The following is a 27,450-nucleotide window of genomic DNA, read 5'->3' as shown; positions in this document are numbered from 1 at the left end:
CTTCACTTATTAGGTTCCGATCCGTGTGTGTGTGTGACCCACAAAAGTTTTTGAATGCTGTGCACTCAACCTCACTTCCCTCTTGTGACCCGTGTCGTTTTTATCGTGCTACTTTATATAGCGCGGTGATTTTTAGGAATGAGTATGTTGCATTACAGCAGAATCGACTACACTCCTGGATCATCTACTGTCTGTAGTTACTTACACTAGAAGTTACGCTCATTCCATGGGCAATGACACACCTTCAAGAATGAAAGGCCGAAAGAGAATTCTTCCATTTGATTACCTTTCCAATAAGCCATGTCTTTGGCCCTCTGGAAGTCAAGCACCAGCTGTAGCCAGGTGTGGGCAAAAACACCTTCGCTAGTGCAACTCCCCTCCTGACCCCCATCACAAACGACCCTCTCGCTACGCCCCAGTCATCTCCTTACCGAAAACTAAAAGCTTACCCAAGAGGGCAGGTACCCTGTGGCCTAAGATTTTCAGCTACGGTGAGAGGGAGCCACATGCCGACAACGCTCCATCCTTGCACCAAGTTTTTGACATCAAGGGAGAAACAGGAAACCTGGTGCTGAGAAACAGGAAACACTGAGACAGTGTTTGGGGGATTATGGAGGCAGCAGCTCTCTGTGGCTCACCCCCCACAAAGCGCACAATCTGACTCATGACGAAGACGGAGAAAGTCTTATCCCTCATAAATAGGCCTCTCTGCCTGCCCGAGAGTGGAGATCACTGCAGCAATGGCAAAAGGAAAAAAGAAAAGCTAATAAACGCCACTCTGCTTTTCTGGGGTCTAAGAAAGCAACTAAATACACACACACACACACACACACACACACACACACACACACACACACACACCCCTACATGGGCATAATCACCACATATGCACATTCCCTGGCCTTTACCAGGACTGCCAATCACAAAACCTCCACATGAGCACGGCTCCCGCCCCGACGCTGCCACTGGGGCAAAGGAGGAGAAAACAGACAAGACACAGGTCAACACAGAGAGACACCCGAAAAGGGGTGAGCTTTCAAATATAAAGCCTGGGGCCGGGAGCCGGTAGGCACCGGCAATTTGAAGGTGACTTATAAAACTATCAGGCCTTCACATCTTCCGGACAGAAGCTTAAAGTTATTAGTTCCAATAAAATTCTGTCTCAAGAACATGGGAGCATCTTCACATCAGAATGCCAAGAATTCATAACGGGTCACAATCTCATCCAAAAAAAGAGAGACTTTTCTAAGGTGGTCTGAAGTATACTGAGCAGAAACAGGGCTGCCGGCAAAATTTCACTGTGATGAAACTAAGAATATTTACTCTTTCCACCTCAGTTTGTAGCGTCTCTTCCTGTGCGCCCTACCTCATGAAGTTGGGGGTGGGGGAGGGAGCACCAAAATTTAAGTATTTGTTTATCCCTTACACTGACCTTTTCTTCTAGGTGTCCCACAAAATAAACCAGATTTAACTGCAAACACTAAATGATTTTTGGAAATTCCCCCAGTTTATTAAATGTTTCAACCCATATGAATCACATAAAAGGTAGTCTTATTAAAAGACAAATCCTATTTATAGTAAGTAATAAGCAGGATAAAATAAATAACCCAGATTTCTCTCTCAACACTCAATCTTGGGCCTTTAAGTGTTTGGGATTTCTTGGGCTTACATAGGTTTTTATCTGTAGAAATCTAGAGGGAACTATGCCAAAAATACATGCGAGTGAACAACATCGTTAAAACAGCGAAGTCTCACGAGTAAAAATCCAGACATTTTGTAAAACCACGCCAGCCCTCCTCTCCCCACCCTGGGCAATGTACTCTAAGAATTTTATTGAAAATAAATTATATTCAATTTGAGTAATTATAGGAAATAAACCATGTTAGTGATCTCCTTTTCCCCTGTATTAATGAATTAGAATATACAAAAACCTCAATAAAAATGATGTAAGGGCTTATGAGCATCATTCAGATTTTTCCTAGTCACTTTCATTTCATAAAACTGCCATTTCCATTAAAGCATTATGTAAAAACTGGGATTTTACTGTCCCAACATGCACATTTATCACCGAACGAATTTAAACATTGCTTATAAAGTACAGAGTCAAGCTTACAAATGAAATCTCCTTCCAAAGTTAGACTTTTTTCTTACAAGAAATGGAAAAATGATTTGGTATCTCTAGGACCACAGCAAATACTTTTAATCATTTTTCTTTCCAGTTTTCTATTCTTTATTTCAAATAATGTTTACATAAAACTAGGAACTAAGGATCTAAAATGTGAGATGAAGGTCAAATAAATGAAGCAATAAGAATTTGGGAGAAAACAGGAATGATGTTTAACATTTTTTCCCTTTTTAACAATTTGAATAATAACCTTAACATCCTATATTATGTATATTCATCTGTGAAAAGTCTTGGGTCTGTCGATGCTCACGAGGGAGTATGGACTCCCTGACACGTTCTCAATGGTATTTAGATGAAGCTGGCACAGTGTAAACGATTTCATCCACCAAGGCGTGACTTACAGTCATTCCCAAGTGTACATTCTCAGACAGTAAGGAGATCTGGAACTCACCTGTCTTAGAATGCAAATACGACAAAGAATCCATTGCGAGCAGAAGTATGCATGGCATCGAAAGTGAAAGGAGAAACAGTTCATTTTTCAGTCTTACAAAAATGGAGCCTTGGAATTATAAAGCGCTTGTTTAAAGGTCAAGGAAAGGAGGTCACAATCCAGCAAACTTCTCAACAGTAAGAGGTCAGGTTCCAAGTATTGAAAATTTCATCGGGCACCTGGGTGGCTCAGACGGTTAAGCATCCAACTCTTGGTTTCGGCTCAGGTCATGATCTCAGGGTTCATGGGTTCGAGTCCAGCTTGGGACTCTCTTTCTCCCTCTCTCTGCCCCTCCCCTGCTCGCTCTCTCTGTCTCTCTCTCTCTCTCAGAAATAAACTTCAAACAAGTTTTTTTTAACTTGAAAATCTCATCAAAAATGTCTGGATAAACTTATCAAGCAGGAAACACAGGAGCATTTTGTAGAAAAAGTATTCCATTAAATCTTTAAACCTTTTACCAATCTATGTACAGTACAAGAATTTGCACCTCTTTCCTGTAATCGTTCGCTCGTTCGTTCGTTCATTCAGAGACCCAGAGAAAAAACGACCAATAAAACTCTTCCTTTCAGGAAATGCAAATACCATTTTTATAAAAGATAACTTGAGAGTTCAGGTCCCAACAACCGTATAAGGTAAGAGTGAAAGCTCCAAGTGAACTCAAAACTCCATCTGGGCCTTACTTCTCTGTGTAACCTCCAGCACATCTTATCACCCCATCTGTAAAGAGCAACATGGAATTTTTTAAGGGGTAAATGTATCATTTCATTTTTACTTGGCAATTCAACTAGAACACATATAGATGGATAGAAGGATAGATGGATAGATCAATCTGTAGATACAGACATCGCAAGAAACTGTAAGAAGACAACACAGAAGAAACTCTAGATGGCCTTGGGTCTGACGGTGACTTTTCAGACACAACAGCAGAAGCACAGCCCATGGGAGAAATCACTGATGAGCCGGGCTTCGTGAAAAGGAAAAGTACCTGCTTGGCAACAGGCAGTGTCGAGACAGTAAGAAGACGGGCAAGCCACAGACCAGGAGGAAACACGTGCAGAAGACACACTTCAAACATACAAAGAACTCTGGGAATTCAGCAAGAAAACGAACAACACGAGAAACGGGCCGAAGATCTGAACAGATACACACCAAAGATCTACAGATGGAAAGACAAACAAATGGAAAAAACATACAAATAAAAACATGTTCTACATGTCATTAAGGAACAGCAAATTACAAGAAAGAAAGAAAGAAAGAAACTGCAAATTACAACAATGATCAAACAGTGACACATCCACACACACCTATCAGAAGGGCCGAAAGGTAAAGCGCTGACATCACCAAGCGCCGGCCAGGCTGTGGAGCAGTAGCAACTCTCACTCACTGCTGGTGGGAATGCAACAATGGTACAGCCTCTTTGGGAGACAGCTTGGCTGTTTCTTACAAAAACTAAACATATTCCTGCCACACAATCCAGCAACTGCATGCCCTGGTTTTCACTGGAAGAGTCAAAAACTCACGTCCACACAAAAACCTGCACGTAGATGTTCACAGCGGCTTTATTCCTACTGTCAAACTTGGAAGGAATGAAGATGTCTTCCAGTAAGCGAGTGGATAAACCGTAGTCCGTCCGGACAATGGAATAGTATTCAGCACTAAAATGAGCTATCACACCAAAATTCACACATGGAAGAATCTTAAATGCATATTGCTAAGTTAAAGAAGCCAATCTATAAAGACTTCATCCTGTATGTTTTCAATTAGATAGCAAATAGGCGAAACTATGGAAACAATATGGAAACTAAGAGACCAGCGGTTGCCAGGAACAGGGAGAAGGACTGAACAGAGGGAGTAGCGGGTTAGTTAGGGCAGTGAAACTATCATCCGTGACTGTAAGGGCAGATGCTTATCACTGTGTACAGACTTGTCAAAACCCCCAGAAAGTACAACACCGAGCCCGGACCCTGATGGAGACTACGGGCTTTGGGTGATAACGACATGCCAATGTAGTTTATCAGTTTTGACAAATGTATCACTCGTGTGCTGGATGCCGCTAGTTGAGCAGGCTGGGTACCTGTGGTGCCAGGGGTATATGGGAACTCTATATCTTCTGCTCAAATTTGCTGTGAACTTGAAACTGCTTTAAAAAATAAAGGTTTTTTTATTTTTTCCAAAAACAAACAAACAAACAAACAAGAGAGAGGAAAAAAGTATTTGGACTTGGACTTTCTATCAGTTCACTTTCGGTAGCACTCCCAACATTTCTGATATGAAATATTAACGTGACTTTGAAATATTTATGTATGTTACATGTATACACATAAATGAATAAAGTGTGTATACACACACACGTATACACGAAGAAAGATGCTTTGCTTTGCAAATAAACTGCTTTTCTTCCTTCTTCTGGAGTTCATGAAATTCTGGTGTTAGAAATACACATCCTTCCTTTGTAATATGTTCCTGATGTAGCTACAATACTTTGAAATTCAAACTGTATGTGTTGCCAGATAACTTCTATACCAAACTGATATATAATCTATCAAGTCTCAGCTTTCCAGATACAAACTTAAAGTTATTAGCTCCAAAACAGCTTTTTTTTCACTCTGCATAAAAAGAGCTGTATTGTTTTATATTTTTGCAAACACAATTTAGGTGCTGTATCTCTCCTTTCCTCAACCCTTCCAAAACAACTTGCCATATTTCACTTCCACTCTGAAAAGATTACCTTCTGGGAAGGTAATAATCCGTCTCCAGAAGCCTAGGACTGATGACAGATTTTGTTAAGACAATAAAATCATGCTTGAGGTTTCGATACAATGGACTCTGTGCCTGGGAAAAGTAGATCACAATGGGGAGAAATGGACACTCTAAAGTACAGTCTGTTGGACATCTTATGGAGGTCTTTAAACTTTACCCTCTGACGGTGTATTTTCCTCAAAGCACCCTGCTGCTTCCTGCTCTCCCCAACCATCTGCAGTGCACGGATCCTCGTGGTTTTTCCCTCGTTTATGTAAGTCTTCCCCTTCCAAAATGGAAACTCCATGAAAACAGAGACATTTCTGTCCCTCTTGTTCACTACTGATGATCAGCATCTAGAATACTTCCAGACACAGAGCAAAATACTCAGTAAATTTTCTGCATGAACGGTCACACCATGACCCTAGCTTTGTTTTAAGTATATCTATTTATTTCAGAGAGGGAGAGGGAGAGCGAGAGCGCACAAGCAGGGCAGAGAGAGTAAGAGTGAGAGAGAGAGAATTCCAAGCAGGCTCCACACTGTCCGTGTAGAGCCCCAGGTGGGGCTCGAACCCACAGACCCGAGCTGAAATCAAGAGTCAGGCATTTAACCGATGGAGCCATGCAGGTGCCCCGAGACGAGCTATTTTAAGCAAAGGTTTACTCTGCATGCATGCCTCCCCTGTATGCACAACCAGGCTCCAGGTGAATGAAGGTCGAGACGGATGCTGCTCCCTTCCCAGCACTATCACCCTTTTCACCATCAGCACAGGACTGTGCTGTTCCCGGTCACCTGATGGTTACATTTGTTCCTCTCCTGACTGCTTCCTACCTAGAGTAAACCCCCATGTGAGAGGAAGCTGTGTCTGTCCTATTCATCACCGGATGCCCTGAGCCTAGAAGAGACATCCCAAGTAGTAAAGGGGTTCAATAAATGTGTACAACATGAATGAACTCCAGACTTCCTTAGGGGCAACTCGACTCTGATCCTGGCATGTTTCCTATAAACAGATGCCTACTCCATAACTGGGATCTGAAGTCATGATGAATTTGTGCTGTTCACATACAGGTTGAAGGTATTAAAAATGTTGGCTTGAGTCAATAATGTTTTCATCATTATTATTCTATGATAATTTTGTTTACAGTCACCCCCTCTAAAAAAATGAAAAAAAGATATCATAGTAACAGATACTCAAAGAGGGTAGGCTCTTAAATAACTATGAATTCAACAGTAAGGACACTGGGAGAAAGTGTTTTTTTAATCTATTTTCTTGATTGAATTGTTAGCTCTCGCATTAAATCAATGCTTCAGAAACAAAAATAAAGCTTTGCAACCAATATATTTTTAATGCAGATATTGGATTCCAACATATCAACAGAAAGCCTAATTGTGTAGGTCTTATTTTGAAATAACCACACAGAAAGAACCCTGCATAGACACATCCCTTTCCTGAAGAAACCTTAGAATGCAAAGTGTTCTAAATTAATAAATTAACCTTTACATTCATAAAGTAAATAAAATAAAATATCCTCCGGAGACAAACACATCACACCCGTTATTAGAGCAAGAGAAATCAACACCAAGAATACTAATGATGCCATCAAAGGCACGCCAGAAGCCAGCCCGACTGAAACAGACTCCAGCAACCTTTCAGGCTGTTTATTCAACTCACTAGCTTCCTAGCTCCTCTGGAGCAGAAAGAACTAAAAGTCAGTCTGCCACCAGCTCCATGGGTGGGAAAAAGAGACCGCAAGGCAGTCTGCCATAGTGTGAGAATTCAATAGAGAAAAGTACTGTGGAAGGCCTGAGATCAAACTCAGGAAAGCTACCCAAAAAAGACATACGGCTAGACAGCAAGGAACAGCTGAGGAAACTGAAAACTCTTTGTAGCCGATGTTAAAAGATAGCCAGTTATTATTCAGACTACACAAAGGACTCATTAATAAATACGCTACATTCTTATGAAGGAATACTATACACCAACTGAGAAGAATGAACCAGACCTGTATTTCAACAGGAGATGGTTCTCAAAAGCACGCTCAGTGATACTTGTGCCATGAGGCCACGGAAAATCACGCAGACAAAAATGGAGGCGGTTCACAGCAAACTCCTCTGGAGAATAAAGAAAAGAGAGGAGCATGAATGCGCAGGAGTGTCTTCAAATTCTTAGTAAAGTTTACTTATTAAAGAAAGGAAGATTTAAAGCAACTGTAACAGACTATTAACATTTTGCTGTTCTGTATTTGGCTGTTTACTACATTATCTGTGTTTTTCTGTATTTAAGTTTTTCTCCACATAAAGAAAGCTACCTTTGGTTTACATCAGATCTAGGCAATGTTTGAAATCATTTTCTTCTTGCCCAGAATGCCTTGTATATATAAAAACACTGGAATCCTGAATTGTGGAGTTGCTGAAAACCGAAATACCTACGTCAACAGCCATTCTTGTGTCATTTATAAAAATCAAGGCTAGGGGTGCCTGGGTGGCTCAGGCGTTAAGCATCGGACTCTTGATTTCGGCTCAGGTCCTTATCTCACAGATTGTGGGTTCGAGCCCTGCATCAGGCTCCACGCTCACAGCACAGAGCCTGCCTGGGATTCTCTCTCCCTCTCTCTCTGCCCCTCACACACACTCACTCACTCTCTCTCTCTCTCTCAAAATAAGTAAACCTTAAAAAAAATCAAGGTTATCATTTAAAAATATGGTTAATGTAGCAGTGGTCTCATTAATTCAAGACAAAGATGCAAACCTAAAATGTTGACAAAATCTATGATTAGAACTGTGAAGACTGGAAGCCTTGACCCATCTAGAGATTAAGTACTATCACTACTTTCCGTTAATGCAACACTTTTTTTTTCTAAATAGAAAAAGAGCTAAAAGTATTACATAAGGGCTGAAGCTTTATAATCCTATCTATACTCAGTACTAAGACAAGAGCAGACAGTTGAAGAGTATTTTAAGGTAATAACACCACACCTGACTAGTATGAATTTTATGTATCAGTTCTAAAAGTGTCTTAGACCATTAATGGTCTAATTTAACTGAATTTTTTCAAAGCACAATCTTTATGTATTGACTAACAAACATCTAGTCACTTTTCTCCTACCAGAAGACCAAAATTTGTGATTACAGTGATTTCAAAAATAAGAAGATAAGCAATATGCCACTCCAAATAAAATTCTACCTCAACAGGAGAGTGCGAAATGTGACTCATTTTTTTCACACAAAGCAATAGGAGTCCAGACAGACATTATGGGGGCGCCTTGGGTGGCTCAGTCGGTTGAGCATCTGACTCTTGATTTCGGCTCAGGTCGTGATCTCACGGTTCGTGGGATGGGGCTCTGTGCTGATGGTACTGAGCCTATTTGGAATTCTCTCTCTTGTCCCTCCCCCACTAGCATTCTCTCAAAATAAAGAAACTTGAAAAAAAGAAAACACAGACATTATGCCCAAGTGAGGGACATAAGTGGTAAGGGAACAAGGGGTCCCAATTTCTCATGGTGGTAGTTGCGGTTTTAATTTGAGTAAGTGAAAAATTAAAAGTCCAAGGGGCGCCTGGGGGGCTCAGTCGGTTGAGCGTCCAACTTCAGCTCAGGTCACGATCTCACAGTTTGTGGGTTCGAGCCCCACGTCGGGCTCCGTGCTGACAGCTCAGAGCCTGGACCCTGCTTCCGATTCTAGGTCTCCCTCTTTCCCTGCCCCTTCCCCGCTCGTGCTCTTTCTCTCTCTCAAAAATAAATAAGCATTAAAAAAAAATGTAAATTAACAGTTCAAGTCGAGTGGGTAAGATACCAACACAAGTAAAAACTCCCCCGAAGTGTCCAATCTTTAGCGAAGATGACAGCACATGAAAGGCTTCCACACCACAACGAACACATCCCCGTTGGCAGCAGACACACGGAGGGGTGAAGCAAAGCCTGTGCGGCGTTCTGCGCCCCCGCGGTCCACCTTGCATTTTCAGTTGGTGAACAATGAGAGAGCAGAACGTGCTCTGTCAGTCAGTGTGCCATCTGCTCTGGTTTCCTCTTCAACAGAGAACCTAAGAGGAGACCCCAGGAAAGAGATTACCAACCAGGTCAGCAGCTTCTTAAACAGATTCAAGCAGAGACCAGGGGAAAAGGCTGTGAGGCTTGGATAACAAATATCTACTTCGCCCTTTCTCTGCCTTTAGGAATCATACTTACCCTTCAAAGTATCGCTCAAATGCCTCCTCTTTTGGAAAGGCTTACCTAATCTCTCAACTGGAAAACCAAGGATTCCTTCCGATACCACATCCTGACAATAAGCTAAGGACTGCTGAATTTCTATCCACAGCCCGCTCCTCTCCCTGGATGTTGGCCTGCAGGTGCGCCAAGCATCTGAAGTTTATCAGGCACCAACCACCCTCTGGAGTCCCACTCCCCTGCCCCAAACCCACTGCTGCCCCATCTCAGGAAAAGGAACCACCCCTCGCCAAAATACTCGGGCCAAAAGCAGGGATCTTAGTTCCCTCTCCTCCACGCTCCACTCTGCACGAAACCCATCAGCCAGGTCTACCTACGACGCACATCTGGAACGCGAGCACCTGTCACCACATTGTCTCCACGGCCGCCGCCCTCCCTGGTCCTGGCCACAGTCCGTCTTGTACACCTGGCCTGGGTTATTGTAGTAGCCTTACGGCTTCCGTACACGCCATCACCCACACACCTCCCGTCTCTCAGAGCCCACTCTCCCCACCCCACGCCGTGGCCATTTAAACACAGACTCCAGGGGAGCCTGCTGGTTCAGACAGTAGAGCATGCAACCCCTGATCTTGGGGTTGTAAGTTCGAGCTCCGCGTGGGGTGTAGATTACTTAAAATCGTAATACATTAAATAAATGGGGAGGGGAGGGGAGGGGAGGGGAGGGGAGGGGAGGGGAGGGGAGAGGAGAGGAGAGGAGAGGAGAGGAGAGGAGAGGAGAGGAGAGGAGAGGAGAGGAGAGGAGAGGAGAGGAAATCAGACTCTTGCTCAGAACCCTCCATGGTGTCTCGAGCACTCACAACGAAATCCCAAATCCCTGCTGTGGCTGGCCTACCAGAGGGCTCCTCCTTCCTCTCTGAGCCCCTCCTCTACTGTCCACTAGAGAACTCCTTTTCTGCGGGCACCTGAGCTTCCTGCTCCTTGAACACTCCAAGCTCGGTGCCTTCTGGGGCCCTGCACTTGCCCCTGCCCTTGCCTGTCTGGAATGCTCTTCCCTCAGATGTGTGTATGGCTTGCACACTCATTTCCAACAGGTCTCAGCTCAAATATCACCTTCTCAGGAACACAGCCTTCTCCAGTCACTGCTTGCTTGCTTGCTTTCCTTCTTTCCTTCCTTCTCTCTCTCTCTTTCTTTCTTTCCTTCTCTTTCTGTTTCTTTCTTTCTTTTTTTTTAATGTTTATTTATTTTTGAAGGAGAGAGAGACAGAGCATGATCAGGGAAGGGCAGAGAGAGAGGGAGACAGAGAATCTGAAGCAGGCTCCAGGCTCCGAGCCGTCAACATAGAGCCCAACAAGGGGCTCGAACTCACAAGCCATGAGATTACGACCTGAGCCAAAGTCAGATGTTTCACCGACTGAGCCACCCAGGCGCCCCTCCAGTCAGCCTCTTGAAAAGAAAACCCACTGCCAAACCCCTTTGACCTGTGCACAACACCTCCCTTCCCACTGCCCCACTCAGCGGCTACTATTATCTGGCACCAAGTTATACACATTTCCTGTTTGTGTATTTATTTAGTGCCCCTCGTCCCTACTGGAAGATGAGCTCACTAAGGCAAGGGTTTGTCAGTTTTTCACCTTGGTCTCTCAAGTATCCAGAACGATACTTAGCACGTTACAGGCATTCAAACAGGAACTGATGAATGAACCACCTGGCAGCTGTGCTAAGCCCCCAGCCACAGACATGGCTCTGCTGCTCCTACCCGAAGCCCGGGGAGACCTGAAGCATGCTGGGAGGACCATTCCAGGACCCATCCAGAATTAGGAAACCGGAATGTGGGACTGAGGCTCTAGGGCAATATATCTGCAGGGGGAGGGGGAAGAAATGATCAGGCACCAGTTAACATTCAGTCGTGCCAGGTCTGGGATGCCTGGCTGGCTCGTCAGTAGAGCATGCGACTCTTGGACCTCGGGGTTGTAAGTCAAGCCCCGTGTTGTGGGTAGAGATAATATTAAAAAACTAAGATAGGAAATCTTCTGAAAAATGAATAGGGGCACCTGGGTGGCTCAGTCGAGCGTCCAACTTTGGCTCAGGTCATGACCTCGCAGTTCATGAGTTCAAGCCCCACATCGGGCTGGCTGCTGTCAGTGCAGAGCCTGCTTCCGATCCTCTGTCCCCCCTCTCTGCCCCTCCCCCACTTGCAGAAACACTCGCGTGCACTCTCTCTCAAAAATAAACGTACATACATACATACATAAATGAATGTATCTACGTGCCAGGTCTATTTTAAACACTTCACCTGTATTAACTCATTTAATCCTAACATGCCCCATAGTGAAGAATATGAGGCACAGGGAAGTTAAACACTTTACCAAAGATCTTATGACCCATTCACATCCAAGCAGTTTGGCCCCAGAGTTCACACTCTTTTAACTCAAGGGTTTTATATCACCACTCGCTGCGCTGAATGCTATATTAAAGGTAATACGTAACATTTTACGGAAACACAGGAGGGTGGGGAGAGTGGGGGGCTGAACGCCGAGGGAAGGGCTGGAGTCTGAAAAGATGAACCGACACGCTTTCGGGGCTGGAGGAAAGCCCTGGCGAAAGCAGTGTGAAGTGACTGAAGTGGGGTCTTTACGGAGGAAAACGGAGGGTCACGGCCGAGGCGGCACGAGGGAAGTGGATGAAGCCGACACATGCTCTTTAAAAAGTTTACAGTTCAGGGCACCTGGGTGGTTCAGTCGGTTGAGCTTCCAGCTCTCAGTCTCGGCTCAGGACCTGGTCTCATGGTTCGTGGAACTGAGTCCCCGCACCGGACTCTTTGCTGACAGCACAGAGCCAGCTTGGGATTCTCTCGCTCTCTCTCGCTCTCGCTCCCCACCCCCCACCCCCGCTCAATCTCTCTCTAAATCGCAACATAAATAAACTTAAAAAAATAAAAAAACCTTACAGTTTAAGTAAAAGTAAACTGTAAAAACTAATTACCTTAACCCTATGCAAGTATGACAATGAGCTCTGCATGAGGAAATGAAAGGAAGAATATTAAAATAATTCCGGGGGGGGGGGGGGGGGGGCGCCTGGGTGGCTCAGTTGCTTGAATGTCCAACTTCAGTTCAGGTCATGATCTCACAGTATATGAGTTCGAGCCCCGTGCTGGGCTCTGTGCTGGAAGCTTGGGGGCTGGAGCCTTCTTCGGATTCTGTGTCTCCCCTTCTCTCTCCCCCTCCCCCACAGATAGACTCTGTGTCTCTCTCTCTCAAAAATAAATAAACATTAAAAAAAATTTTTTAATAAAAAATTAAAAAAAAATAATTCTAGGAAGGTAAGTGTGAAGAAAAAATGGACTTCTCTTTTCTGACAGGGGCTCTGAAAGTTTCCATTGCCTCTACAGCACTTAGTATAAACCAGAAATAAGAAGGCATGTATTTGCACATATTTGACTATGTATATGAGTGTGAGCGCATGTGTGCGTGTGCGTGTCTGAGGGCTTCTTATTCTGAACAGCATATAAATACTATAGTTGTTAACATGGAAAATAAAAGCTGACACTGTTCAAAAAAAGGAAAACGAAAGCCCAATTTTGAAAGGCTTTGATCCTGGCCTAGGAATTCTGAACACTAACCCCTGTGATCTAGGGAGCCAATGAACGCTTTAAAATAAAGAAATGACACGATCAAATTTCAATTTTAGAAAAATAACTCTGAAAACTGTATACAGGATAGTTTGAAGGGTGAAGGAAGTAGGGAGAATCAGGAACGGAGCTGGGACAGGGGGAATAATCCGGAAGGGAAGGGGCCTATCCTCAGGATGTGGCAGTGGAGATCGAAGGAGCAAAGGGGGGCACGTGGTGCTGAATACGACGGCTTGAGCGGGTGTCGAGGTGGAGCCTCGGGGCGACAGGAGTTTGGGACTTGTGGATCACCCAGCAGACTGTAGGGGCCATTCCCAAGACGCGGAAGGCCCGCTGGACGGGAACACGTGGGTGAACTCTGCACGCAGAGCGCGGGATACGTGGAGTCTGGGCACTTGCATGACAACCAGACAGGCAGGGATGGCAGGAGGCACACCCCAGAGATCAAGAGACCTGCTTGGAGATACAAATTTGGAAGTTTTCTGTGCAGAAGGGACAGCCGAAGGCGCTGTTAAAAGAAACGACGAAGAGGTGGGCAGTTCACGGGAAAAGTCAAAGATAAATGTCGCAGAGAGAAACCCGGTGAAGCACGGGAGGTTTCAGTGGAGCGGTGAGGCCTGAGAACCGACAGGGAAGTGAAGGCGTAAGCCAGTGACCGAGAGTCAGTGTTTCCAGAAGTTTAGTTGTGACGGAAGACTGGGCGTCCGCGTACGCAGGGGAAGACCTGGGGTCCGCGACTTCTTTTCAGGAAGGGCAACGGAAGCACGTCTGCAGGCACCGGGCAGGAGGTAAGTAGAGGACAAGCGTGAGACACCAGAACGGGCTGGCTAACCGAGCAAGATACCATCTGCGACGGGAAAGCAGCGGGTAAGGGATACAGGGTGAGGGAGCAGTTCTGACTCTGAAAGGGCGGGGAGGACGGGTGGGAAGAGAAGCGTGCAGACGGCGGAAGGCCAGCACGGTAGGAAACCTTAAATATTTCTGAGCGGAGGGCACGGGGTCCACACGGCCCAGCTGCTCCCGGCTAGCCTGGCTGATGGGTGGACCTCCCCATCCTTCCCCGCAGAAGGTCTTCTCCTCTCCCTGCTCCCCTTTCTCAATATTCTTAAGCCCAGACACCATCAACGAACGCCTGGAGAGCCTGCCCCGGGCCGTGCACCGTGCAGGGCACCGGCGTCTGGGGACGAAACACAAAGGGCTTGTAAGCCAACGAGGAAGGGGGTCGAGAAACCAAACACTCCTTACTATGGAAGTGTGGGAGCACAGGACACAGGACAGCGTGAGTGGCGAGGGCGACAGGAAAGCAACCTCAAGGACGGAAGCCGTGTCGAGCCCTGAGGTACGTGGCAGGGAGCAGCGACACAGGGGGAGGAATGGACCCATTCTGCGTGGCGGAGACAACCTCTGCAGAGCCCCAGCACCGGGGAGAAGGAGCGGCTGGCACCCGAGTGGAGGAGAGAAGACGCCGGAGACCAAGGGCGACCGGCACGGACCATTTTCCGGGTCTTGTTAAAAAACGTACGCTTCACTCTTTGGACGACGGGGAGACGTTCGATGATTTCAGGCAAGCCAGAGACGAGCCGCACCTGCGCACGTGAAAGCGTCACCAGGACGGAGACAAGACGGAGGACTCGGACGGGAAGGCCAGCGAAGAGGTACGACAGCCACCCGGGGGAAGCGAGGCGGCCACGGAGGAACAAGGAAGAAGGGGCAGATCTGAGTCGCGGGCTTCCTGAGTCACCGAACTGGTCAACCGCGCGGACGCGGGCCCCGCTCACACAGCGGTCTCTGCGGGACGAGGAGCCGTGAAGAGAAAAAGACGAGGGGGCGAGGGGTGCGGCCCGGCACCTACTGCGCCCCCCGCCCCCGCGGCCCCGCGTGCGGGCTCGGGTCAGGCCTGCGGTCCTCTGGCGGTCACCGGGTCGCCCGCAAGTGCCAAGGAAGACCTCCCCAGCGGGGACGAGGGAGGACGGTGCGGGACGCTGAGAAGGAAAAGCGACAAGAGGCGGAGAACGCCTGTCGCCCTGAGCCTTCGCAGCAGGACCCCAGGGGGAGCGGGCAAAAGTGGGCCCCTGGGCGGGAGAAGCCCGCGGGTTCGAGGCTGGGGACGGAAGCAGGGCTCGGGAGCAGAGGGGCGCGTGCTGAGGCAGCAACAGGGGGGCGCCCGGGTGCCGGGGAAACGGCCATCAGGACCGCGACATCCAGGAGCTTGTGAGGAAAAGAAGGAACGGGAAGGGGGAACAAGTAAGGGAGGGCAACCGAGACCGAGGTGGACGAGACGACGCTCAGGTGCGCACCGCAAATGACTAAGCCGCCAGCACCCAGCACCGCGCTCAGCGTCGGACAGTAAAGAAAGACAGAAACTATCTCTGCGGGAGAAAGGCAGCAGACGCGTTCGTTTAAAAAAATAACGAGAGGAGAAAACAAAAAGACCCAAATGAACTGACGAAGTTCCTCGGGACTTCTCCAGACCACCTCGCACGTTTCTCCCCCTTCGCCATTCTCTGACACCGGAGGTCAACGAGACACCCACGGGAACTGCGATCCTTCTGTCCCCAAATTACACGAGAAGTTCTGAATGAATACACCTGCAGATTCTCTAAGGAGTGATTCATGGCTTTCCTTCATCCAATTAGTAAAGCAGCGTCTGACTTTAAAAAGGTCAAAAAGCATGGACTTAGATTTTCAGAGCAGTCCATCAGGATACATTTATATGCCAACAAATCAATTCAACCAACAGAATGAGAATTCAAATAAGCCTCCACAAGGACAAACCTTTGGTTTTTCAGCAAATCTCTCTTTCTAGTCTTATGTATGCTTCTATTTCAAACGGTCCTACCGAATACTAAAAAGATGACCATGTCCAGGGTTGTGTCCTTTATTTGGGGTTAGTGGAAGAAAACCATAGGAAAAGAATATATTCATTACTAAGTGAGAGAAATCAATCTAAAAAGCTACATATTCCATGATTCCAACTCCACGATATTCTGAAAAAGATAAAACTATGGAGACAGTAAAAAGATCAGTAGTTGCCAGGGGCTGGAGAGAAGAGAGGGATGAGTAGGTTGAAAACAGGATTTTTAGGGCAATGAAATTACTCTTCATAATATTATTACGGTAGATACGTATCATTATACGTTGTCCAAACCCAAAGTGTGAACCATAATACAAGCTATGGACTTTAGGTGATTATGATGTAGCCGTGTAGGTTCATAAATTGTGACAAATGTGCTACTCCCATGGGCGGTGTTGGTAACGGGGGAGGCTATGCCTGTGGGAACAAAGGGTATATACAAAATCTCTGTACCTTCCTGTTACCTTTACCGGGAATCTAAAACTGCTCCATAAAAAAAAAAAAAGAAAACAAAACAAAACAAAAAAAACAAACAAAAAAGGAAAGGTGAGGGTCTTAAAAAGTACCTGGAAAAAAAGAAGGCATATTCTATTAGTCATTGCTGGAAAAACTAAAGAAACAAAACCTACAGGAGTTTGCATTCTAGAAGAGAAAATAAAGCAGTTAGAAAATGAAGCACCCAAGGGTAAGACATAAAATATGCAAATGATATACAATCTGTGCCATCTGAGGAGATGCAGAAAAAAGCTAGATGAGAAAAGGTCTAAGAATACTCAGGAAAGGTTGACAGAATCCTGACACTGACTGAACTTTTAAACAGGACCAAGAGGGTTTGTTAATTAAATACCCGGGCGCCCACTAAGGCACGAGTAGGTTCTATGGGAGACACAAGCCCCAGTTTCTGCCCTCAAGGGGCTTTCCATCTTTCTGCTTCAGCTAAAATAGACTCGAATGTCCCGTTCTCAAGGCTAGAGCTGGATGGAACAGCCAGTGATGTTCAGGTCAAGCCCCCTCATCCAACAGAAGAGGAAATCAAAGCCAGTGAGATTAGCGGAGGGTCTCCCAAGTGAGAGCGCCAGAGGCAACAAAGCCTCCCTTCGTAATACAAAACACACACGTTGTGCCGCTGAGAGACTCTGGTGCAAATTACACCTCTTCAGAGTCCAGGCCTAGGTCCTCTCACTTCTAAACCGGAGATGATGATGATACTGACTTCTCAGGCAGGTACCATTCCTTTCCTTCCCTTTTTTTCTACTCTACCATAGCTGCTGAATGATGCAACCGAAGGAAAATAGTAGCAGCTAAGCGACAATCATACGGGGGTCGCAGGCACTAGAAAATAAAGGGCTCCACGTAGGCCGACGGGTGGCAGAAGGGAAGATGCGGTGATAATACCAGGACACAATTTTTAACGCTAACACATTAATGACACGGTCAGAAGTGATCGAGTTAGAACGTGAGTTCTTAGGGGAGAAGAGAACTGGAAGAAAGGTATGTTTAACGTCAGTCAGGCACTCCAAGGTTCCAGAACAACTCTGCGCTTCATGTCAGCATGCAAGGAGGCCATTACGGGCCGAGATTACAAGGAAGCACCTTTCCTTTCTTTTTCTCTCGTTTCTCTTTCAATTCTCCTTCTCGAGGCCCACTGTCCTACTTCCAGACCCCCTTTCATCTTCCTAACAACATAATAAGTAAGAAAACCTAGGGCCTTCCTACTCAGCCACACGCCCACTGGTCGCGAAGGGAACAGATACAGCCAACATAAGGATAAAGGACACGGGCTTTGCGGGCAGATCTCGTTCAAATCCCAGCTCCACCCCTAATTCAGGTTCCTGAACCTGAACATCCTAACCGTTTCCACTTCCTAAGCTGTTGTAAGAACTACATGAATGAGCAGGTACAGAAAAATGCCTCGCACACAGTAAGAGCCCACCAAGTCACAAATCTCAGATGCCCCCTTCCCTGTGAGATCGAAACCCCAAAGAGGAACCCGCACAGCTTCGTCTAAGCTCCCAGGTGGAGACGGCCCGTAAGTGCGCGGTCTCCAGGGTCTGCCCTGCCCTCTACCACCTACAGGCTGGGAACCTTGTGAGCCAGGACTCCTCAGTCCCCGACCCAATGCCTGGTCCACAGGAAGCTTTCACTATGTGGTGGTGGAACCCACCCTCCATCAGCCATGTTCTGTTCCTTCCACCAGACAAGAAGGCGTGGTCTGTCCATGAAGAAAACCTCAAAGGATGAGCTGTGGAAAAGGAAGACACCCAAAATATTCACAACTGGACGATCGTCTGTTACGCACACAATCATCATATCCGTGCAGGTCTCCAAACCCTCTCCAGCTGGACGTGTCTGCGTGTAGGTCATCACGCGGGGGAGCGAGGCTTCCCAAAGCACACCTCGTACAGAATAAAACAGCACTTTCTGTTACTATACCCCGTGAAGCAGTCGCTTTCGGCAGTCGAGAAACCTCTGGTTATCTATTAACTTACCTTTTCGCTTCCGGCTGAAGGCAGGGGCCTAGCAGGAGCATCGGGACTAAAGGGTTTATAGCCCCACCAGCAGAGCCGAAGGTGGCACCTGAAGGGTCATTTATGTTAGATATTCCTATCTTACCTTCTATGAAGCCACTTCGCAAAACTGCAAACCTGTGACTTCCCTATCACGCACACATTTCACACTACCATCCAAAGACTCAATAACACAGCTGCAAATTACTCGAAAGCTAATGTTTTCTACATACACAGAATCATTAAGTACCATCGAGATCTGATATAAAAAGTGAATATTCACAAGGTAAACCAAAGAATGCTACACAGTCATCGACATGAACTTTTTAAATAAAAAGTACGGTCCAGAATCCTCCATAAAAAACTCCACGAAGAATAATTTTTAATTAATTAACGTTCTTAAGAAATTATCCTGACAGCTACTAACACTTCCTTAACGGTTATGAATCCTCTGCATTCCTCCCCCAGGAACGAATCCCTTTATGAGTTCGTTCTAAAGAGCTGACGGGGACGTACCGAAAAGAAACGGGCTTTAGCGCCAGGCACGCCAGGGTGAAATCCCTGCACCACCATTTACCACCGCAGCCTCCTTCAGGGGCCCGCTGTCTAACCACCGAGTAACTGACCTCACGGGACTGTGGCGCGGGTTAAACAAGATAGAAAACAGAAAGCATCTATGGACAGTCCTTACACTCTGTGCACTATTTCCTGGAAATTAAACATCCACCTTCCAGAAATGTTCGTCCTTCCCCCACCTTTGCTCTTCCAAATGAACATCCGCATACGGCCACTGCTTTTGACTCCACGCCCAACCCAGAGGGGCAGCAGGGGGAGTCGCCCACTCAGCCCCTTACAAGTAAATACGCTCGCTAGGTTCAGCTTTCCGTTCCGCCGTTCTCTGGCACTCTCCAAGCCTTAGACAATCCAAGCGACTCAGAGTTGTAAAGGTTCCAAGCCGCATCACGAGCAATTTACATGGAGGTAAATGGTCCCGGGGTCCATTGTTGCCTTGGAGAACAATCCAAAAGGCACAAACATCAGTCTCTATCTCTCCCCCAAATATGTATTTCCCTAACCACCCTTCCCAGATAGGCTGACGCTGCAGGAGCCTACTGACCTGCCAACCGTATACAAACTCAAACATTATCACAGGTTATCTGCAACAATGTGGACCCACCAGCAACACGGCTGCCCACGCGGACGTGGACACATGCCCATAAACCACAGAGTCTGATGAAGACATTATCTGACACCGATGAAAAGGAAAACTAACCTACTAGTCAAAGACTGATGATAACCCTCTGAGAGGATAAAGGAAAACTCTAAGGTGGTGTTTCTACAGCTTTACAGTTCTGTCTCAAGCGTTATGAAAAGAAAGCACTTCAGGAGTGCTTCCCACGGAACCGTGCCATTTTCTCAATGACTTTTTTTCCCAGGCAAGGCAAGAAACGCTAAAGCACTTTAAGTTGTATCTAAACATCAACAGCTTCTGTTAACACATTTAACATTTTGAAAAACAGATATTCTAGAGACACTTTAATGCCCCGCTGATTTAAAAAAAAAAAAAAATCTTAAAATGTCTGTCAAGTCCGGTAACTTTGTTTCCATAAACAAAAAAAAAGCTTCTTTAAACGACTCTTGTTTTTGTAAAGCCAGCAGCCCAGGTCTGTCAGGTAGAAACTTCAAAGAAGGCACACAGCCACTGAGCAAGGGCCGAAGCAAGCGCAGATACGCTATGCTGGTGACAGCCTGAAAGGGGCCTAAAAGGATAGAAAACGAGGAAGCGAGCCTAGAAAGCATAATGTAACTTTGTTTTTAACACAATCCCTGCTGCAAAATTACTGCGCGGAAGGCTTTTATTTTATTTTATTAAAGACACTCTATGGCAACCTTGTCTTGACTAATGGAACTCAGCACTCTTTCTTGTCACCTTGCTGAAAGCTGCGCTCATTTGTTCCAAATCATGGTCAGCCTTCAGACGGCAAATTTTTCAAGTACAGATGGGGAGTGGATGAGGCGCTCTTTGGAGATGATTCCTTATGTAAAAATTCAAGTTTCAGATTTTAAAAACCGAGCCTCAGGGGAGTACCAACATAGTTTACATGGAGTTACATGGAGTATCCATGGAGTTATGTGCAGTTTATTATGGTTTGCATGGAGTTACCAGGAGTAACCAACATAGTTTACTCCCTTGACTCTTCCCCTAATTTTCAACTACGCAGTGGTCCTATCGCAGGGTCAAAGTTCTCAGTATTTTGTCCTCAGCATTAGAAAAAAAGACGCTATCCCATTGTAATAAATAACAGACAGTGACAATAATGTTTAAGATTTCATGTCTTTAATAAGCATCAGCTCAGACTAATTATTTTAATAAATCCACACACAGATGCAAAGCTACCAGGTAATTATGAAGATAACTATGATGCAAGTTACAACCACACACATCTAGGAACTATCACCATTTTCCAGATACGAGGACATGGCCAAGTCTACCCATTTTTTCCACTTAAGGAGTTAACCACGAAGACGGTAAGTAAGCGAATAAAAGAAAGTTAACTTCTGGTTCACATTTTTCCCCAGGAACATAAAGTCAGAAGTAAATAGTACAATCTAAGAAGACTTAAGTTTGATTAAAGCTTAGTAAGTTTAATGCCACTTGCTTTTGATGAGCAAGCTGGTTAATAATTAAATAAATGAAGATAATCTATTCAGGATGGATTGAAACCACGACCATAAAGAATCTTAAGCACACTGCTGACATTTTGTTGTGCTGTAAAACACAGTCTGTTCTACGTGATCAAGAAATGTTAAGGAAATCAGTGCTATACTAAAGCAAAAGAACTAATGTTGTACTTAGCATCTGAAAGATAATTACTGCATCGAACTGACTATATCTACAAGGTTTTGTATTTTTTGGCTTCCTAAACAATATTGAATTACACATTAACTTAAGGGGATGGACTAGTGATTCCCAGCATGCTTTCTTCACACAAAAGACAGGCTCCCGAACCTATCTTCCATCCACTGTGCCCAGGTTCCTGTTTTCTCCCCAAGGTGGTAATTAACCAACCAGTCTACTGGCACCATCCCTACTGACCAACAGCGAGACTTCTTGAAGGCCAGGGGTTTAGTCTCAGACTAAAGCAAAGATCCACAGAGGGTTTAAACCTTAACTAATCACCCATGAGGACGGTTAACAGACCACTCTCATGTGACGGTATCATGGGCTAGGATGTGAAGGATTAAGAGTCCTGGACAATGACCAAAAAAACACAAGACGTACTATTTACCGCAGACGGAATCCGATAGAAGGGGATAGAGAACAGAAAGAAAATAAGAGACCAAAACGCCCTGAAAGTGACTTGTTCAGAAAGCTGCCTCTGAGCTGGGCAACGAGTGGGACCTCAGAGTTGGGAGCCGCACAGGAAAGTAGTTAGGCCTTGAAAGAAATGAGATCAACAGAAAGAGCCACGATGCAAAGCACACACTTGACAGGTTTCCGAAGACCCTCAACTCTTTCAGAAAGGTCCTCCAGTCCAAATGAGCCTCTACTATTTCAACACGGCAGATGTCACGGTGCCACGCTTCTTCCAGGAAGCCTGCAGTCCTTCTCCTTCTAATACTTAACACCGGCAGCCCGGCACTTTCTGGAAGTCTGAACAAGAAGTCACATAAGTCTATGCTCTTTTCCTCTGTAACATCCTTAACTTCAACATAATCACACAGATGTCCGAGATGTGGGGCTCCTGGATGGCTCAGTCGGTTCAGCGTCCAACTCTTGGTTTTAGCTCAGGTCATCATCTCACAGTTCTTGAGTTCAAGCCCCACATCAGGCTCTGCACGGGCAACTTGGAGCCTGCTTGGGATTCTCCCTCTCTGCTCCTCCCCTACACACACACACACACCCCTCTCAAACTCAAGAAAAAAAAAAAAAAAGAAAAGAAAGAAAAAGAAAGAAAAAAAATGTCCAAAATGAAAAAGATTCAAACATATATAATCCCATATCATCTAAGGCTGAATCTGAAAGATGGTTCCTGGGGGGGCTCAGTTGCTTAAAGCCTCCAAGTTTGGCTCAGGTCATAATCTCACGGTTCATGAGTTCCAGCCCCGCATCAGACTCTATGTTGACAGCTCAGAGTCTTGAGCCTGCTTTGGATTCTGTGTCTCCCTCTCTCTCTCTGCCCCTCCTCTGCTTGCGCTCTCTCTCTCTCAAAACTAAACATGAAAAATTTAAAAAAAGAAAAAAAAGATGACTCTTGGGGCACCTGGGTGGCTCAGCTGGTTAGGTGTCAGACTCCCAATTTCGGCTCAGGTCATGATCTCATGGTTTGTGGGTTCGAGCCCCACACTGGGCTCTGTGCTGACAGTACGGAGCCTGCTTGGGATTCTGTCTCCCTCTCTCTGCTCCTCCCCACTCGTGCACATGTGTGCACATGTTCTCTCTAAGATAATTAAGTAAATAAATATTTTTAAAAAAATAAATAAAAGATGATTCTTTTATTCCTTTAAAAGATAATTAACTTTTAGGGCACCTGGATGGCTCAGTCAGTTAAGCGTCCAACTCTTGGTTTCTGCCTAGGTCATGATCTCACAGTTCATGGGCGTGAACCCCACATTGGGCTCTGTGCTGACAGCCTGGGATTCTCGTTCTCCCTCTCTCTCTGCCCCTCCCCTGCTCTCCCATGCCTGGTCTCTCTCCTTGTCGCTCTCAAAATAAACTTTAAAAAAATAAAAATAAAAGATAATTAACTGTTTTCCTTTGGATGATAATTTGTGTTATTTTAGGCATTTTAATTAATGCCTTATTAAGTGAGCTTGCAGGTTTGAGTCATCGAAGTAAACCACCTGAAGTCAGAGTCCTACCCTAAGTAACTTGGAAGACATCTGTTAAAAGTGGCAATTCTCATCCTGGAATGAATGAACTGTATACAGCAAGCCAGAGGACAGAGTCTCTATTCTAAATTGTCTTAGCCCTCAGCTTAAAGCAAATAAACCAATCTCATAAAGCAGTATCTACATATGCCTGCAGATGGCCTTTTCTGAAGTCATGAGCCAACAGCTTTTTCAACAATCTGACACCCTGACTTTTCTTGGACCACTCTCCTAGCACAAATATCCAGTGACTTTGGCCATCATGACTTTGGCCAACCTAGGGCCAGAAGGGTCATTGTTTCTCTAGCTACACCTCGCAGGTAAAGAAGTTGAAATGATGAAACCAGTTGTCTAAATACAACCACCAAGCTCTGTAAAATACTGTGCATTTACAAAGCTGCTGAACAGCCATAACATCACTCCAAAGCAACAACAAAACTTTCTACGGGAGGCTAGGTAGATGTGAGTTCCATCCCACGGACTGAGTTCACCCCAGACTTCGTGCAGTGAAGTTGCCAGCCCAATATCAAACATCTTTAAGTGAAAGAACCAGAACAAAAACTTCAATTTTCTCAAATCAGTGCCTCTTTCCATGACACAACATTACAGGAGTGTTATGTACCGGGGGCAGGTTCGGGGGGTGGGAATCAATCAAGGGACTACCTAAGGAGAAGCAACAGAATTTGAATTTGGATCCTGGCTGTGTCTGCGCACAGGCCTTGAGCCTTACTCCTGTCTCCTAGCTAGCCTCATGCCCTACCTTGCCCTGCAACCCCAGCGAATGCCGCTTGCTGCTGTCACTCAGAACTACCAGTGGCACCCCAAAGGGGCTCACTCGGCCTTCCTGCCTCCAGACATGGCATTCCCTCTGCCTGACACACTCCCCACCCATTTCTTCCTCTAGTTTGCTTCCAGCTGACCTTTCAACTCAGCTCAAATGACATCTTGTTCAGGAGCGGACCTCCCTGGTGCTCTCGGAGCTCTACGATCACCTGAGATCATGGCACTGTCCTGGTTGATTCTGTCATCTGCCCCCTTCCCTTAAGTCCTGGAGTGAGGGGCTGAGGGAGAAGGTGACTCATCTCCCCTGGTTTCTGACACGTGGAACAGGCACTCAGTAAACGTGTGTGAACAAGATGAATCAAAGGGCCAATACTCAGGAGTAGCCAGCCCCTGCTTCTGGGGTACAGAACCTCAGACAATTCAAGTGGAAACCGTCGCCCTCCACATTCACTGTAGCTACTCGGGTTCCCTTCCCAGCCTGGCTGCTCTAGAATGAGGCCGGGAGAACACCACGCAAGCCGAAGCACTGTCACCGAAGGGCAATCCACGTTGGGTTCGTGGGGCTTTTTTGTTTTTGTCTGATGTTCTTTTCAGCCGGAAACCCTTCGGTTCTTTACACATTTAGAATCGTTTCCGATTGTTATTTTGGGAGGCAAAGTGACAGCCACAGTTCGGGAGTATTTCCCAGGGGTCAGACAGCATAATCGTGAAGGACTGTGAGCTCTGGGGGGCACCGGGGTGGCTCAGCTGGGTAAGGGTCCAACTCTTGATTTCCACTCAGGTCATCTCATGGTTTGTGGGTTCGAGCCCCACGTCGGGCTCTGCGCTGGCAGTGCGAAGCCTGCTTGGAATGCTCTCTCTCTCTCTTTGCCCCTCCCCTGCGTGCTCTCCCTCTAGATAAATAAATAATAAATAATAAATCAATCAATCAATCAAGAAAAGAGTCTAAGCTCTGAAGTCTGAGTTCACATGTGTCACATGCCAACAGGGTCTCTCTGGGTAAGTCAGAGTGACCCTAAACTACCTCCTGCCAACGCACAGGAAGCAGGGTGCCTCCGGTCAGCATTGGCTCCACAAACTCCGCCTGAGCTCCGACCGCGGGCCGAGTGCTGGCGCTCCAGCCGCGCCCTCGCCACCCCGCACAAGGTGTCCTCTCCCCGTATCACCCGCTGGATCTCCTTCCCAGACCTCAGCACTACCTGAAAAGAGTTTTGCTTTGCGGCTTCGTCTCCCCTCGCGAGAAGGTAAGCACTATGACAGCTCGGGACCTGTCTGCGGTCCATTCCTGGTCTCTCCGGGGCTCAGCACGGAGCGAGCACACACGGTTTACTCAACACCTCTGAAAAGTAGGAACGGGCAAGCCTGACGCGGCCCCCTCTGCCCCACGACGCTTACACTGCAGTGGAGAAAACACACGGGCGGCGTGAAGCCTGGCGATCCAAAGGGCCCCGGTTGGCCACAGGCACACGTGGCGCACTAGGCTTCCTCCGGCTCGCCCCTGCCCCCCACCCCCCGCTGCACGGACGTGAGCCCCGGGCACGAGGAAGGCAGAGGCAGGCAAGCTGGGCCACGTCCCATCAGAACCGCCGAGGGGCTTTTCATTCATTTGCGCAGCAGACGTCCCTGTCCCCCGGGCTCCCGACGAGCGCCGGGCACGCAGCGGAGAAACGGCCAAGTCCTGTCCTCATGGAGTTTCCCTTCTAGCGTGGGAACGCAGCACACGAGTGCGTAAAACTGCCCTCGGAGATGGTGTGAGCGCCGTGCAGACGCGGAGCAGGGGTGTGACGGGGAACGGCTGCAGGTGTCCGCCGCGGGGCGGGGGAAGGGGGGCGTCGGAGCGGGCCTCTCGGGGGCGGCGACAGGTGGGCGAACCCCGGGCAGGTCGGCCCCGCGGGAGGGGTGTGTGTGTGGGGGGGGGGGGGGGGGGAACAGCTGACCCTCGGCCGGAAGAGCCCCTGACCGGACGGCGTGCACGGGGAGGCCCCGGCTGCCCGACGGGCTCGGTGCGCGGGGCGGACGCGCCGTCGGGCGGGGCGGGGACCGCGGGCCGCGCGGGGACCCACGTCACCGCCGCGCCGCCGGGGCCTGCGGGCGGGGGCGCGGGGCGGCGGGGCCGGGCCCGCGGCCGAACATGGCGGGCCTCCGGCTTACCTCGGAATTTGAGCTCGTGCTGCGGCTCGAGGCTCAGGACCTGCTCCACCTTCGCCATGTTCCTCAGCGGCGGGGCACCTCTGGCGGGGAGACCCCTAAGAGGTCACCTGAGGCGGGAGGCCTTAATGCTGCGCCCCCTTTAAATTTGGAAAGGGGGGGCCGGCCGGGATGCGGGCGGGGGTCGTCCACGGGGTGCGCGCGGGGGGGGGGGGGCGGCCTACGCGGTGCAGGCGCAGGGGCGGAGGGCGAGGGCGAGGCCGCGGTGCCCGGCGAGCGCACGGCACGCACGCACGCACGCAGCGACGCACGCACGCAGGCACGCAGCGGGCTGGCCGGTTCGGCCCTGCGCGCGCTCGGGCGGCGGGAAGCTGCGCGCGCGGGGCCCCTCCCGGGGTTGTGCGCAGGCGCGGCGTTGGCCGCGGGGCGGGGCCACCGGGAGGCAGGGGGCGGGGCCTCGTGCAGGTCTGGAGGCGGGGCCGGGCCGGGCCGCTCAGCCCTGAGAACAGTCGTCCCGGAGGTTGTTTATTCGGGACACGTGGGAGCCAGCCATTGTGTGAAGTGCTTTACTCCATAAGAAGAAACTTCCACTTTTCCCTTGCTTGTGTAGTGCCAGGCACTGGTAGAGACTTTGAATAATAATGAAAGTACTATTTATTCTTATTATAAACATGTTTATAAGTGAATGGTGTGTTCTAGGCGCTGTGACACATGGCAGGCAATAAATATACAGTGAGCTACCACCATTGCTTGCTTCTTTTGTGCCACTCTGCTGAGCGCCTTCAATAACAGCAGCATCGAATGTAATGAAAACTACTCTCCATTAAATGTTTACCATGTTACAAGCACATGCTGCATCCTTTCTTAATAGACGCAACCAATATTTACAAATACAAGGATCAGAGAAATTGACCTGGTCCCTACCCTCCGACTAGAGTCTGTTGGAAGGACAGGCTTTGGAAAGATAACCGCGCAAATAAACTATGCTATTAAAGATTGCTGGGAACCCAGATCTGCTCAGCCTCCAAAGTGGACACTACATTAATGCCCATTTAAATATTATGTCCTTATGTAATGTTCGCTACATAAAATATGTGTTCTTACTAGTCTCCTATATGTATACACATGTAGAGGAAACA

At 47.4% G+C, this 27,450-nt stretch overlaps 1 protein-coding gene across 1 annotated transcript in view; it reads right to left on the bottom strand.

The window, feature by feature from the left end:
- Window positions 1-26,617, bottom strand: part of VAPB (VAMP associated protein B and C) — a 52,325-nt gene extending 25,708 nt beyond the window's left edge. The window contains exon 1 of the mRNA XM_060621086.3: window positions 26,315-26,617. Coding sequence (XP_060477069.1) covers window positions 26,315-26,372 — 58 coding nt within the window. The 5' untranslated portion in view covers window positions 26,373-26,617. The remainder of the gene's footprint in view (window positions 1-26,314) is intronic.
- Window positions 26,618-27,450: the final 833 nt, after the last annotated feature.

The sequence above is a fragment of the Panthera onca genome, chromosome A3 (genome assembly GCF_046562875.1).
Source record: "Panthera onca isolate mPanOnc1 chromosome A3, mPanOnc1 haplotype 2, whole genome shotgun sequence".
In the NCBI taxonomy this organism is placed as follows: domain Eukaryota; kingdom Metazoa; phylum Chordata; class Mammalia; order Carnivora; family Felidae; genus Panthera; species Panthera onca.
This window is presented reverse-complemented; position numbering and strand designations above follow the sequence as displayed.